The following is a 16,047-nucleotide window of genomic DNA, read 5'->3' as shown; positions in this document are numbered from 1 at the left end:
TCATGAGGAAACTGAGGTTCAGAGAAGGGATGTCATTTGCCCACAGAAGAACAGTTTAGTTGTAAAGTTAGTGGCCCAATCTGATGCCAGCACCGAGGTTTTTAACCACTTAACATCGTCTCTATTATTATTATTTTTTAATTCAGAGAGAGGAGGGGAGGCAGAGAGACAGACTCCCTCATCCATCCGGGATCCACCCAGCAAGCCCACTAGAGAGTGACGCTCTGCCCATCTGGGGTGTTGCTCCATTGCTCAGCAATTGAGCTATTTTTAGCGCCTGAGGCAGAGGCCATGGAGCCAACCTCAGCGCCTGGGGCCAACTCACTGCAATTGATGTCTCTAAACACACATAGCTTACCTGCTATGAATACAAACAGAAGCCTAATTCATGAATATTTGATAACTGTCACTTCCTGGTGGGGCATGTATTCTTCATCTAATACATTTTTTTATTATAGGGCTTTCATCAATCCCTCACTTCAATAAAAAGAGTCCCTATCCTAAAGCCCACGCAGACGTGGTCTCAGACGCCAGAGCTACCTTTTTATTGTCGTCCAGAACGGTGTTCATATTTTCAATCCAAACGGCATCCACTGGCCCATCAAATACAATCCACTTGCGACTGTCAGACGTAGAGGACGCCTGCTCCCGGAAGGCGTTGGCGAGGACGCCGTCCGTCCACTCGTGGCTGGCTGGGTCGAAGCACCCGTACAGCTGCCCCATGGTGATGGCCTTGGGGTTGATGATCTTGTAATCCACGGCAAACTCCTCCATCTGGTTGGCTGGGCAGAGAAGGTCCGACCCGAATTACACAGGCTCTGGTGACACTCGAACATTAGACGAGAGATAATATGACCTTAAAGACCAACTGAGGCCCTGGCCGGTTGGCTCAGCGGTAGAGCTTTGGCCTGGCGTGCGGAAGTCCCGGGTTCAATTCCCGGCCAGGGCACACAGGAGAAGCGCCCATCTGCTTCTCCACCCCTCCCCCTCTCCTTCCTCTCTGTCTCTCTCTGTTCCCCTCTCACAGCCAAGGCTCCATTGGAGCAAAAAGTTGGCCTGGGTGCTGAGGATGGCTCCTTGGCCTCTGTCTCAGGCGCTAGAGTGGCTCTGGTCTCAACAGAGCGGCGCCCCGGATGGGCGGAGCATCACCCCCTGGTGGGCGTGCCGGGTGGATCCTGGTCGGGCGCATGTGGGAATCTGTCTGACTGCCTCCCCGTTTCCAGCTTCAGAAAAAATACAAAAAAAAAAAAAAAAAAAAGACCAACTGACCGTAATGAACATACCGTGCCGTCCAAGGAGCAGCTTCATAAAATGTGTGCTCAGCTTTTTGTTGTTGTTTTAAAGATTGGGGTATTTAGCTCGGCAATGCCTTCGATTGTTACGTTTGTCACAACTACTCGTTTCTGGCTGTATTTCCTTCTGAGGCCCGTTTCAAACAGGGCCGCAGCGCCAGGAAGACCCCGGGGACAGGCCTGGGCAGTTCTGGCGGGAAAGGCGGGAGGAGCCGCACTGTCGGCCTCTTTACGGACCGGGAGGCCCTCGCGGTCACCCCGAGAGCCTCAGCGTGGGTTGAGTGGAGGCAGCAGCCGACAAGTGGAAGGTTCCGGGAAACGATGGTCACTTTACCCAAAGGGCCAGTGAGCCCCTGATCCTCTCTGTTAGCTGGTCAGTAAGCATCCCCTGAGCACCGGGGCCAACGGGAATGTCCAGGCGGACGGATGGATGGCACAGAACAAGTATTTGATAACAGAAAACAACCACATGTTTACTGAACCTTCAGAGTAAGGAGATGCTGGCATGCCTAAGCCATGAATTAAATTAAAAAAAAAACAACAACAAAAAACTCCAAACCGTTTCTGCAGAATCCCAAAGCAGAGAAATGGGGTAGCCTACTTTTCTCTTCATTTAGTTTTCCTACACTTTATTCACATTTCAAAGTCATTATGGTTATAACTCACTTATGAAGGCCAAGTTAATCCCCAAAAACAAAAACCTCAAAAACCCAACAGCCACTTGATGATCCTAGGTTATCATGTCACCATAACCAACACGAAACTGCTTTCAACTCCCAGGCTGGTGTTTTATAAAAAAACAAGCAATAAACATGGCTTCCATTTGCTGAGTGGGAACTGTGCTGGTCAGTGACCTGCATAATCCCATGTGATTCTCACATGAATCCCATTGACGGCTGGGACTAAAGGAGGTTTAGTCGTTTGCCTAAGGTCTGGGTCTGATTCAAAAGTCTGAGATGTTATCCTCTTATGTTAAAAGAGAGAGAAAAGAGGGAAAAAAAATGGAAAGAAAAGAAACCATGCAACAATTTTGTTTTTTAGAATAATTCTGTTTCCTAGCCGGTTGGCTCACTGGTAGAGCATCAGCTCAGCCTATGGATGTCCTGGGTTTGATTCCTGATCGGGGCACAGAGAAGTGACCATCTGCTTCTCCAACCCTCCCCCCATCGCTTCTCTCTCTCTCTCTCTCTCTCTCTCTCCCTCTCTCTCTCTCTCTCTCTCCTTCTCTCTCTTCTCCTCTCGCAGCTCAGTTGGAGCGAGTTGTCCCCGGGCACTGAGGATGGCTCCATGGCTTTGCCTCAGGCGATGAGAAGAGCTTGGTTGCAGAGCACAACAGAGCATCGCCCCCTTAGTGGGCTTCCTGGGTGGGCCCTAGTCAGGGCACATGCAGAAGTCTGTCTCTCTGCCTCCCCTCCTCTCACTAAAAAATAAGAAAATAAAAAATGGAATACTTCTGTTTAGGGCAGTGGCGGGAATTTCTCTCACTGGGAAACTTCTGGAGAAGCCAATTGTTCAGCAATTGGGAAAAATCCCTCCAGCCTTCATGCTGGTCACGTAAAATCTTGTTGGAAGGGGCCCTGGCCGGTTGGCTCAGTGGTAGAGCATCGGCCTAGCGTGCAGGAGTCCCAGGTTCGATTCCCGGCCAGGGCACACAGGAGAAGCACTCATCTGCTTCTCCACCCCTCCCCCTCTCCTTCCTCTCTGTCTCTCTCTTCCCCTCCCACAGCCGAGGCTCCATTGGAGCAAAGATGGCCCGGGCGCTGGGGATGGCTCCTTGGCCTCTGCCTCAGGTGCTAGAATGGCACTGGTTGCAATGGAGCAATGACCCAGATGGGCAGAGCGTCGCCCCCTGGTGGGCATGCCGAGTGGATCCCGGTGGGGCGCATGCGGGAGTCTGTCTGACTGCCTTCCCGTTTCCAACTTCAGAAAAAAAGAATCTTGTTGGAAGGTCTCCCTACCCCTTTGTTTTCTGCTAGAGGACACCTGCGAGCCAGATTCTCTCTCCGGCTCGACATCACAATACAGGGATGGCCAAAACAGACAACAAACAAACAAACAGCCAGCCTGGCTTGATCGCCACGGAGCCAGATGACCGAGGCGTCCCGACCTCCCTGGAAGCTGGGGACGCGAGACGTACCTGCGTGTAGGTCGCCCAGGGCGGCGGCCAGGACTTGATAGGCGCAGGTCTTGCCCCCCATGGTGTCTCCGACGATCATGAAGCCGTGCCGCACCAACATCATCTCGTAGATCTGAGAGGAGACACGGGAGAGGCTCATCGTGGCACGCCTCCCGGAACCGCGGGACAGTCGGACGTCGACGAGGCACGAGGGGGGTGCCGGGGGACCCCCCTGGTCCCACCCCGCCTCTGAGGAACCACAGCCACTTGTAGGGCCCATCGTTCGTGTGTCTTTTGGATGAAGGCACAGAGGTGTGCGCCTCGGATTACCTAAGAGACTGGAACTGCTAGTTACTATGATTTACACTCTCGTGTGCGAAGCATCAAGTGACGAACCCAACTCATTTCCTTTCATCCGTGCAGGTGTCACGAACCGCTGTCTCCTGGCGGGAATCTCCAGATCAGGAGAGGGTCCGTCACCTGCCGGGCTCGCGGGTGGCAGACACGGAATTTGAATACAAAGTCTCTCGGTTGCAGGACCCTGCTCTGCTCATTACTCCACGCGGGTTGCTTCTTTTGTTTTGTTTTTGGGGTTTTTTTGATTGGTTCATTTCATTTTTAATTTTTATTTATTCATTTATTTGAGAGAGGCAGAAACATGGAGCTGCTCCTCTCTGTGCCCTGAGGGGGGAATGCAACTGCCAAGCTCCCTGCTCCGGGTGATGCTCCAACCAACCGAGCTATCCGGCCAGGACTTTTAGGTTTTATTTTATTTTTAATTAAAAAAATTTTTTTTAAGACTTTATTTACTCATTTTAGAGAGAGAGAGAGAGAGAGAGAGAGAAGGGGATGGAAGCTTCAGCTCCCATAGGTGCCTTGACCGGGCAAGCCCAGGGTTTCAAACCGGTGACCTCAGCGTTCCAGGTCGACGTGTTAGCCACTGAGCCACCACAGGTCAGGCTTATTTTTATTTTTTATTTTTACATGAAAATATTTTCTAATTACACTTTACATTCCATGTCACTTTGTATGAGTTTCGGGTGGACAGCACACGGTTAGACAGATCAGATACTTTACAAGTTTCTCCCCAACGACTCCCCTGTCCACCTGGCACCACGCCCAGTTATCCCAGTTCTGTTAACTACATTCCTTCTGCTGCACTTGGCATCCCTGCGAATAGTTTGCAATGACCAGTCTGTACTTCTCCATCTCACCACCTTTATCCCTCAGTTCCCCAGTACTTCCTCCCCTCTGCTAGAAAAAACAAACAAACCAGTAGTCAATTTAGCAAATTGCATTTCTATTGGAAACGTCTTTTTGTGTGTGTGTGTGTGTGTGACAGAGACAGAGAGAGGGATAGATAGAGACAGACAGACAGGAAGGGAGAGAGATGAGAATCATCAACTCTTTGTTGTAGCTCCTTAGTCTCTTCAGTTGTTCATTGATTGTTTTCTCATATGTGCCTTGGCTGGGGGGCTACAGTGGAGCGAGTGACCCCTTGCTCAAGCCAGTGACCTCAGGCATCAAGAGCCAGTGATCTTGGGCTTAAGCTGGTGAGTCCCCACTCAAGTCAGATGAGCCCTCACTCAAGCCGGTGACCTCGGGGTTTTGAACCTGGGTCCTCCGCATCCCAGTCCGACTCTCTATCCACTGCGCCACCGCCTGGTCAGTCAGGAAACGTCCTTCTTGAAGCCTACATGCTGTCCTGACTTGATCATACTCTCAGGAGAGGAAATGTATTTTCTGAGCCAGGCCTCACTCTGTAGAATATAAATGACCTTCCCTGTCATTGGTTCAAGGAAAGCCATTGACGATCGACACCCTTCACATCCAGTCCTGGGGCTTTGGCTGAAGCCACTTGGAGAGAATGATGCTCTTTCTTTTTTTTTTCTTCTGAGCTTGAATCTGGGACAATCTCAGTCTGAGGCTGCTGGGGTCTCAACTGAGGACGAAGCTTTAATGCAGAGAGAGAGGTAGCCCAGAACGGAAGAGAGGTGTTCTCTAAGCACCTGAGTCCTGCTGTTCATGTTTGTGAAGGCGTTCTGAGTTGGGTTTCTATCATTGGTAACTGAGACAGACCTGACTAGTTCAAAGCCCAGGGCCCCCAAAAGGAAGACCGCTCCCCAAATTAAAAAAAAATGGGCCCTGGCCGGTTGGCTCAGTGGTAGAGCGTCGGCCTGGTGTGCAGGAGTCCCAGGTTCAATTCCCGGCCAGGGCACACAGGAGAAGCGCCCATTTGCTTCTCTACCCCCCCTCCCCTCCTTCCTCTCTGTCTCTCTCTTCCCCTCCCGCAGCCAAGGCTCCACTGGAGCAAAGATGGCCCAGGCGCTGGGGATGGCTCCTTGGCCTCTGCCCCAGGCGCTAGAGTGGCTCTGGTTGCGACAGAGCCACGCCCCGGAGGGGCAGAGCATCACCCCCTGGTGGGCAGAGCATCGCCCCTGGTGGGCGTGCCGTGTGGATCCCGGTCGGGCGCATGCAGGAGTCTGTCTGACTGTTTCTCCCCATTTCCAGCTTCAGAAAAATACAAAAAAAAAAAAAAAAAAAAAAAATGAAGCCCAAAGGAAAATGGTGATGGGAAAATACTAGGTTTTAAGCTTCAACTCAGAAATGAAGGGCAGGCATAACAGATAAGGCGCCCTCATCTCCCCCTCCCCCTCTCTCCAGGCACCTCTGGTCACTGCCGTGATTCCAATGTGCACAATTCTTGATAATTCCTGATTTGAACAAACAGTAATGTCGGTGTACGCCCACACGGGTCCAAGGAACCCACCTGGATGACTTTCCCAATAAACCAAGGTACTGGCTGGAGTTTCATCTTTCTGATGTTCTCATTCAGTACGTCCGTAAAAACCTTGTAGTCTGCCTTTGGAAGAACGACTCCCGGGAACAAATCCGATATAATTCCCTGGTAATCAGAATTTGAGATACGGGAGAAAGGGTTAATTATCCTCTACATTGTCCTAAAAAATCCCAAACCTCATTTTTCCTGCTTCAAAACTCATCCACCATAAGAAACTCTGACACGAGCTTCTCACCATGATTTCCCTCCCAAATAATGTTAAAAGCCAGCAAATATTTCATGAGCCGGTGCTGTCTGCCCTTCACGGTACTAGGAATGAACAAGACAGTCATGATGGTCTGCTTTCATGGTGCTTACCACCCAGTAAAGAAGAGAGGCATTCAAATAATTATAAAAGGGAACTAATTTTAAAAATTCCAGGATGGCGCAGAGTTGGCTGACGTTCCTACTGCCACCTCCCAGGAGCAGATTGGATTACAGCTTAATTTAAGGACAACCCTCTTGAAAACCCCACACTGGACTAAAGGAAGAGGCGTCTCTATAACCAAGGATCACAGGAGAAGCCACACCGAGACCGGTAGGAAGGGCGGAGACACGGGAAGGGCTGCCCAGGTCCCAGGAGCGAGTGGCGGCCGGCCGGGGGTTCCTGAGGGACATCTCAGCTGTCCGGGGGTCCTGAGGGACATCTCAGCTGTCCGGAGGTCCTGAGGGACATCTCAGCTGTGAGGAGGGTCCTGAGGGACATCTCAGCTGTGAGGAGGGTCCTGAGGGACATATCAGCTGTCTGGGGGTCCTGAGGGACATCTCAGCTGTCCGGAGGTCCTGAGGGACATCTCAGCTGTGAGGAGGGTCCTGAGGGACATCTCAGCTGTGAGGAGGGTCCTGAGGGACACCTCAGCTGTCCAGGGGTCCTGAGGGACATCTCAGCTGCAAGGAGGGTCCTGCGGGACATCTCAGCTGTCCGGGGGTCCTGAGGGACATCTCAGCTGTGAGGAGGGTCCTGAGGGACATCTCAGCTGTGAGGAGGGGTCCTGCGGGACATCTCAGCTGTGAGGAGGGTCCTGAGGGACATCTCAGCTGTGAGGAGGGGTCCTGAGGGACATCTCAGCTGTCCAGGGGGCCCTGAGGGACATCTCAGCTGTGAGGAGGGGTCCTGAGGGACATCTCAGCTGTCCAGGGGGCCCTGAGGGACATCTCAGCTGTGAGGAGGGGTCCTGCGGGACATCTCAGCTGTCCAGGGGTCCTGAGGGACATCTCAGCTGCGAGGAGGGTCCTGAGGGACATCTCAGCTGTGAGGAGGGTCCTGAGGGACATCTCAGCTGTCCGGGGGTCCTGAGGGACATCTCAGCTGTCCGGAGGTCCTGAGGGACATCTCAGCTGTGAGGAGGGTCCTGAGGGACATCTCAGCTGTGAGGAGGGTCCTGAGGGACATCTCAGCTGTCTGGGGGTCCTGAGGGACATCTCAGCTGTCCGGAGGTCCTGAGGGACATCTCAGCTGTGAGGAGGGTCCTGAGGGACATCTCAGCTGTGAGGAGGGTCCTGAGGGACACCTCAGCTGTCCAGGGGTCCTGAGGGACATCTCAGCTGCAAGGAGGGTCCTGCGGGACATCTCAGCTGTCCGGGGGTCCTGAGGGACATCTCAGCTGTGAGGAGGGTCCTGAGGGACATCTCAGCTGTGAGGAGGGGTCCTGCGGGACATCTCAGCTGTGAGGAGGGTCCTGAGGGACATCTCAGCTGTGAGGAGGGGTCCTGAGGGACATCTCAGCTGTCCAGGGGGCCCTGAGGGACATCTCAGCTGTGAGGAGGGGTCCTGCGGGACATCTCAGCTGTCCAGGGGTCCTGAGGGACATCTCAGCTGCGAGGAGGGTCCTGAGGGACATCTCAGCTGCGAGGAGGGTCCTGAGGGACATCTCAGCTGCGAGGAGGGTCCTGAGGGACATCTCAGCTGTGAGGAGGGTCCTGAGGGACATCTCAGCTGTGAGGAGGGTTCTCCCTGACCGGGGAGGGACCTCAGCCCAGGCCTGGCACCCCAGCCTGGAGCCCCCGAGCCTGGAAGAGGTGCTCACGTAACGTCTGGTGGTGGAAAGAGCCAGGGTTTCTGTCTGTGAGAAAGAAGGGAGCTCTCAGAGACGCAGGTTCATCTTAAAGGGCCAGCGCGGAACAGCTGGTCCACAGCCACGTAGCCCGGGCTCTGGTGCAGGGAGGGCTGCGGGGACCGAGTTGTGGAAGGGGAGGGGGAGGTTGGAGGCCCAGGGAGAGTCCGTGGGGGGCGGCCACCGGACCCCTGTGACCCCCCGTGCTGAGTCATTCCCGGTCCTGCGGGCGCCGTCTTTCCTGGGTGCAGCGTCCCCTCGGAGAGCATGGGCCTGGGGGGGTAGCAGCTGCCCCGCCCTCAGCAGTCCCTCCTGCTCCTGCCCCGTGGACACCGGGCTGTTCCGAGGGGTCAGCCAGGACGCGGGGGGTGCGTCAGCGACTCAGTTTTTTGGCCTTGAGGCCGGAGCTTTCCCCCCCACGCTCCCGAGTCTGAGGCTGGTCTGTCCACCTCCAAGGGGTCTCAGTAGAAACTGTCTGGACTGTGGGCAGACCCGGCGCTGGGTCTCAGAGGCCACACCCGCCCGACTCCTGCAGGCCTCACCCTACTGCGGTCTGTGAGAACAGTCTGGACAGCACCCTACTGCGGTCTGTAAGAACAGTCTGGACAGACTGACACCCGGGGCTGAGGGGTGGGGGCCACCCCCCACCCTTCCTAATCCCTGCATCACTGCAGGCTCTAGACCAGGGGTCCCCAAACTACAGCCCGCGGGCCACATGCGGCCCCCTGAGGCCATTTATCCGGCCCTCGCAGCACTTCCGGAAGGGGCACCTCTTTCATTGGTGGTCAGTGAGAGGAGCATAGTTCCCATTGGTGGTCAGTTTGTTGATTTAAATTTACTTGTTCTTTATTTTAAATATTGTATTTGTTCCCGTTTTGTTTTTTTACCCTAAAATAAGATATGTGTAGTGTGCATAGGGATTTGTTCATAGTTTTTTTTTTATAGTCCGGCCCTCCAACAGTCTGAGGGACAGTGAACTGGCCCCCTGTGTAAAAAGTTTGGGGACCCCTGCTCTAGACTCTACCGGACATTTTACATATTTCAATGGCCGAGCCCAACAAGAGAGGCTGCAGGCTCCAGATCTCAGGGAACCTTGGCCTTTTGCCGACCTTCCCCCAGCTCCAGTGTGGGTAAATGTCAGCCTAGGTGTGCGGCTTGGTATTCCCGTGTGCACCTGGGCCCAGCAGAGGCAGCCGCAAACTCTGGATTGCTTGTGGCTCTAAGAAGGGTGCTGAGGGCCAGTCATGGGCAGTGTCTCCCAATGGTCTGCGCCGGGTTCCTGCCAGGGAGACCCAGGGCTGGCACATCCGGAGGCCAGCGTCCGAGGGCATCGGCTCAGGACCTAACGGCCCTTGCTGGTTGCGTGTTCTAAGGGAGGGATCATCAGACACCGGGCCCGGCTGAGTTCCACTCTGTGTGATCAGCACGGGCACAGCGGCTCATGTGCTTTGGGCAGGGTGGAGCTTCACAGTCAGCGGGCCTGGGCGCTGGACATCCTGCCCTGTGGGCCAGATTCCACAGGGGGAAGGGAGAGAGGCTCGGAGCACAGACAACAGGCTCCAATGGACCCACAAGTCTATTGTTGGGTCCATTCAAGGGGCTTAGTCACTTCCGGGGGTGGGGTGGGGAGGACTCTCTTAATCTTCCTCCCTGAGACCAGTCTCAGCAGCTGTAAGAACTTCTGCAGGGAGGGGGCTGTCGGCCACACTCGATCTGCTCACCTTGCTGGGGAGAAATGGAATTTGAATGTCCAGCAGTGGCTGAGGGATCAGGCTCTGGAGTAGGGGCCACTTGCCTGACCAAGAGACCCCTGAAGGATGGGGTCCCACTCATGTTGTACTCCCAACCTCAGCTGCTCCAACCCATCAAGATTGCAACCGGTGGAGGGGTTGGTGGGGTGAGGCCAGTCTGGGCCCACACCTCAGTCTTTCTATACAAGACTCTGTGGGAAGACCCGGCAGCTGCAAGAGGAGGAGGAGCCGCTGAAAGTGGAGGCAAATCTTACAGAGCTTGGGGCTTTTACGGAGCTGCTGTCAGCTATAAGCAGGAGGAACGGATCTTTACACACAGGTTGGCCCCTCCCACACGAACCAGGCACGGAGAACACAGACACAAACAGCAAACAGAGCAGTAGCTCCAGGCAGCTAGCCCAGAGCAGGCTGCAAAGAACGGCTGATGCCAACCTAAGAACCCACAACCAACACAACCAGTGAGAGACCAACCCAGACTCAACTAGCTACACAAGCCACAGGAAAGTAAGCCACCCAATTAAAGAAAGGGCAGAAGAAATGAATAGACACTTCTCCAAAGAGGACATACAGATGGCCAATAGGCATATGAAAAAATGCTCAGAGAAATGCAAATTAAAACCACAATGAGATACTACCTCACACCAGTCAGAATGGCGCTCATCAACAAAACAACACAGAATAAGTGCTGGCGAGGATGTGGAGAAAAGGGAACCCTCCTGCACTGCTGGTGGGAATGCAGACCGGTGCAGCCACTGTGGAAAACAGTATGGAGATTCCTCAAGAAATTAAAAATTGAACTGCCTTTTGACCCAGCTATACCACTTTTGGGAATATATACTCAGAACCCCAAAACAGTAATTCAAAAGGAGAAATGCATCCCCATGTTTATGGCAGCATTGTTCACAATAGCCAAGATCTGGAAATGGCCCAAATGTCCGTCAGTGGACGAGTGGATTAAAAAGCAGTGGTACATATATACACAATGGAATACTACACGGCTGTGAGGAAGAAGGAAATCTTACCTTTTGTGACAGTGTGGGTGAACCTAGAGACTATTATGCTGAGTGAAATAAGCCAGGCAGAGAAAGACAAATATCATATGATCTCACGTATATGTGGAATCTAATGAACAAAGTGAACTGAGGAACGAAATAGAGGCAGAGGTAGGGTCACAGGGAGCAGAGGGACAGCTGTCAGAGGGAAGGGGGATGAACGGGATAGTATCAGAGAAGGTGAAGGGATTAGTGACACAGAGATACAGGTAATAGGACAGCAGGTCCCAGAGGGAGGGGGGCGGGACTCAGGGTCGGGGGGGCAAAGGGCATGTTGCTGGTGGGGGGTGTGAGGGTGTTATATTGTGTGGGCACATTTGAATCCGTGTCAACAGAATACATTAAAAAATTTAATAAAAAATAATAAGAAAAAAGAAACTAGTTATTGCATTTGATAAAAACAGGGACCCACACCTAATAGTGAATACTCTCCTGTCCGTGAAAACATCTCTGTGAAAACGGGGAACCAGACAGAAATCCTGTGGTTGCCGTCATCACCGTGCGCTCGGGGGGAGGGAACCTGGCGAGGGGGGGGCGCTGGCCGTCGGGAGACGGAGCGGTGTCGCCCGCAGAGGCTGAGTCCCCCCCTTCCCCCCCCCCCGCCCCCCGCGCACCTGAAACAGAGGGACGTCTTGAGCCAAGAACTTGGCCAGGTTGACGTCCAGCAGGGCCCGGAGCAGCAGGACACTCTCCTCCTCCTCGGGGAACTTGAGCTTGAGGTTGCCGGCGGCGGTGAGCACGGACTTGACGGCCCGCATGCCGTAGTCGTAGTGATGCTGCGAGGACAGCTGCTCCGAGCACAGGCGGTAGGTGGCCACGATCTTCTGGGCGAGGCTGGGGGGACGACAGGAGTCTGCACACACACACACACACACACACACACACACACCCCCCGCCGAGAGGACCCTGTCCCACTCGGCACCCGCCCTCACCATCGTCGCGCCCTGACGAGTGCAGAAACCGGGCCTGCCCGTCGACTTGGAGAGGGAGCCCTGTCTTTGAAGGCCTTCTAACAGAGTCATCATAATGAGCTAAGGAAGTACAGTAACCCTCGAACTTGCCCCGGCCGACTGCTCAGTGGTAGAGCGTCGGACCCAGTGTGTGGAAGTACTGGGGTTGATTCCCAATCTAGGCACACAGGAGAAGCACCCATCTGCTTCTCTACCCTTCCCCCTCTCCTTTCTCTCTATCTCTCTCTTCCCCTCCTGCAGCCATGGCTTGATTGGAGCGAGTTGGCCCCGGGCACTGAGGTTGGCTCCATGGCCTCTGCCTCAGCCACTAAGAAAAGCTTGGTTGCTGAGCAACAAGGCAACACCCCAAATGGGCAGAGCATTGCCCCCTAGTGGGCTTGCTGGTTGGGGTGAAGCAGGAGTCTGTCTCTGCCTCCCCTCCTCTCACTGAATTAAAAAAAAGAAAAAATAACTCTAGCCGCATGTGGTAAAGACACAGATTGGGGGGGGGGGGGGTCTTGGAAAACCAGGTAAAGACTGGAATGAGCCATTCCCAGTTGGTTGAAGTTAAAGTAAATGTTTCCTTGATTTAAAAAAAAATGTGAACTCTACATTATATTAAAGTTTCCCCTCCAATCTTGGAGTAATTTCATGTTTTCCAGTCTCGCCTCAGCCAGTCAGAAATGTGTGTGTGCGTTCGTGTCTGTGCGTGTGGCACACACACACACACACACACACACGTTTCGGGGAGCAGCAGGGAGATGAGGGGCTGCTGTCTTCACTCGCAGAAGTCCAGCTGTACATGAAGAAAGAGCAGGCATTTTCTGGGGTATCTGGGTCACCTCCCAGTCAGGGATGGGGTCGGTGCCTTCGGGTCACCTCGTGAGCGGAAACCCGTTTCTCCATTTCTTTCTGTTCTGACGCTTCCCCCCCCCCTCCCCCCCTCGAATCCACCCCCACACAAGAAAGCCGCTCCTTTCGGGCCTCTGGAGCCCCCACCAGAGGACCAAGGTCACGCACCTTCTGGAGTCCAGAAAGCCCATCGAGTAGAGAGAGATCTCTCCAATGAGGGCGTAGTCGGGCACCATCATGGCCACCGTCCGGAACAAGGCCTGGAGGAGAAACAGCCGCTCAGAACCCGGATTCACACACTGGACCCTGGGGGGGGGGGCGGGGGGCGCGGGGCGGGGGTGGGGGGACAGCTGTGTGGTGCAGCCTCGGTTGGCCAGAGTGTCCTCTGTAAGTCAACTTGGATGCTCTCTTATAAATAGATATATTTTGTTTGGCTGACGCTCATTCTTTTTTCTTTTTTTTTTTTTTTTGGTACATTGAGTCAGAAATTAAAAACCAGATTTTATGTAAAAACTGAAATGTCTGGCTTCTCTTGAACAATAACAACAATAAAATAAGAGGTGATCTGAGCATTTCTGTCAGGCCAGCTGCCTCTGGGTGGGGCTTGCTCCAGAGTCCCGACCATGCCCAGCGGCTTTGTCACTTGTCTGACCCCCGAGACAACAGAAACTGAGGCCCTTGTTCTAAGGGACGTTGTTTCCCGTTTGCCAGTTGGTTAGTACGAGCATCTCCACCCACCCCTCCCCCCACACCCCTCAGCTCCCCACGAGACGGGGCGGTCCTGTTCCAGGGATGCACACCGTCTGACCGCCACCCACACTTCTCCGGGACTCCACTTCCAGCCCGACAGTGTCACCGGGCCCCGGCAGGCGGCTTCCCTTCCGGAGGTGGCTTCCGGACGTCCCGTGAGCGCGCCCCCCTCACAGTCTCCCCCGCGGGCGTTTACCTTGAGGTTGTCGGGCAGCTCGGCCCTGCCTGCGTAGCCGGGGTTCATGGTGATGAAGACGGCGCAGGTCGGGTTCAGCGAGAGCTCGGTGCCTTCGAAGATGAACGTCCTCAGATTCCGGATGATGGCTTGCTGGATGCTGAGGATCTGCTGGGCCACCACGGACAGCACTTCAACCTGGCGCGAGCGAGAAGGGCCAGCTGAGCAGGGGGCTCCCGCTCTGACCACCGCGAGCGAGAAGGGCCAGCTGAGTGGGGGGCTCCCGCTCTGACCACCGTGAGCGAGAAGGGCCAGCTGAGCGGGGGCTCCCGCTCTGACCACCGCGAGCGAGAAGGGCCAGCTGAGGGGGGGGCTCCCGCTCTGACCACCGCGAGCGAGAAGGGCCAGCTGAGCGGGGGGCTCCCGCTCTGACCACCGCGAGCGAGAAGGGCCAGCTGAGCGGGGGGCTCCCGCTCTGACCACCGCGAGCGAGAAGGGCCAGCTGAGCGGGGGGCTCCCGCTCTGACCACCGCGAGCGAGAAGGGCCAGCTGAGCGGGGGGCTCCCGCTCTGACCACCGCGAGCGAGAAGGGCCAGCTGAGGGGGGGGCTCCCGCTCTGACCACCGCGAGCGAGAAGGGCCAGCTGAGCGGGGGGCTCCCGCTCTGACCACCGCGAGCGAGAAGGGCCAGCTGAGGGGGGGGCTCCCGCTCTGACCACCGCGAGCGAGAAGGGCCAGCTGAGCAGGGGGCTCCCGCTCTGACCACCGCGAGCGAGAAGGGCCAGCTGAGCGGGGGGCTCCCGCTCTGACCACCGCGAGCGAGAAGGGCCAGCTGAGGGGCGGGCTCCCGCTCTGACCACCGCGAGCGAGAAGGGCCAGCTGAGCAGGGGGCTCCCGCTCTGACCACCGCGAGCGAGAAGGGCCAGCTGAGGGGGGGGGCTCCCGCTCTGACCACCGCGAGCGAGAAGGGCCAGCTGAGCGAGAAGGGCCAGCTGAGCGAGAAGGGCCAGCTGAGCGGGGGGCTCCCGCTCTGACCACCGCGAGCGAGAAGGGCCAGCTGAGCGAGAAGGGCCAGCTGAGCGGGGGGCTCCCGCTCTGACCACCGCGAGCGAGAAGGGCCAGCTGAGTGGGGGCTCCCGCTCTGACCACCGCGAGCGAGAAGGGCCAGCTGAGGGGGGGGCTCCCGCTCTGACCACCGCGAGCGAGAAGGGCCAGCTGAGGGGGGGGGCTCCCGCTCTGACCACCGCGAGCGAGAAGGGCCAGCTGAGGGGGGGGCTCCCGCTCTGACCACCGCGAGCGAGAAGGGCCAGCTGAGTGGGGGCTCCCGCTCTGACCACCGCGAGCGAGAAGGGCCAGCTGAGCGGGGGCTCCCGCTCTGACCACCGCGAGCGAGAAGGGCCAGCTGAGCGGGGGCTCCCGCTCTGACCACCGCGAGCGAGAAGGGACAGCTGAGGGGGGGGCTCCCGCTCTGACCACCGTCACCATCCACCCCTCTCTGCCGGAGGCCCCTTCCCTCAGCAAAGAAGAAATAAACCCAGTCGTCTGAGAACCAGGACGAGGAAACACAACCGACTGGGCTTCTGGTAAAGAAAGAAAAAATCGTGTGTGTGTGGTTTCCATATATCTCCTCCTCCTCCCAGCGGCTTCCGCAACGCCTGACCCACGGCACACGTGTGAACACGGTTTATCGGTTTAAATGGCTGTTTCTACGTCCTGATCTCAAACCCAGACGGAAGGAATCGCACCCTCTGCTGGGACACTTCCTTGGTGCCTCTCCTCCGGGCCTCTGTCACATTCTGTTTGTTCCGTTTAGTTGTCATTGCCCTGTGCCCGACCCTCAGCGTGCAGAGTGAAAGCCTCCTCCCCACACGCCTGTAAATCATGAGCGTCGGCAGAGGATCTGACAAAGTGGCTGCCCAGGCGAGCTCTGAATGAGCTTTAGTGAAGGAACGGATACGATGATGATAAAAACAGGCATCTGTATCCTTGGGGCTGTGTTTGTTTTAAGTTCATCGAGAACCCACTCTTTGCAAAAGCCAACGGAAGAGACACGAGACACCCCACCCCTCAGGAACTGAGAACTCAGAAGAGGCCCCCCTCCCATCCCCCCACCGCATGTCCAGCCCTCTGGACCCCCGCAGCAGGCGCACCTCGATCAGAAGAGGCCCCCCTCCCATCCCCCCACCGCATGTCCAGCCCTCCTGGACCCCCGCAGCA

At 55.7% G+C, this 16,047-nt stretch overlaps 1 protein-coding gene across 2 annotated transcripts in view; it reads right to left on the bottom strand.

Annotated features, from left to right (window-relative positions):
- Positions 1-16,047, bottom strand: part of DNAH3 (dynein axonemal heavy chain 3) — a 208,317-nt gene that overhangs the window by 92,116 nt on the left and 100,154 nt on the right. For both annotated transcript variants that reach the window (XM_066383459.1, XM_066383458.1), the window contains exons 32-37: positions 13,853-14,029; positions 13,075-13,166; positions 11,719-11,938; positions 6,179-6,313; positions 3,430-3,541; positions 541-782 (exon numbers count right to left, since the gene is read on the bottom strand). In XM_066383459.1, coding sequence (XP_066239556.1) covers positions 541-782; positions 3,430-3,541; positions 6,179-6,313; positions 11,719-11,938; positions 13,075-13,166; positions 13,853-14,029 — 978 coding nt within the window. The remainder of the gene's footprint in view (positions 1-540; positions 783-3,429; positions 3,542-6,178; positions 6,314-11,718; positions 11,939-13,074; positions 13,167-13,852; positions 14,030-16,047) is intronic.

The sequence above is a fragment of the Saccopteryx leptura genome, chromosome 4 (genome assembly GCF_036850995.1).
Source record: "Saccopteryx leptura isolate mSacLep1 chromosome 4, mSacLep1_pri_phased_curated, whole genome shotgun sequence".
In the NCBI taxonomy this organism is placed as follows: domain Eukaryota; kingdom Metazoa; phylum Chordata; class Mammalia; order Chiroptera; family Emballonuridae; genus Saccopteryx; species Saccopteryx leptura.
The sequence above is the reverse complement of the archived record's forward strand: the minus strand, read 5'-3'. Positions and strand labels throughout refer to the sequence as shown.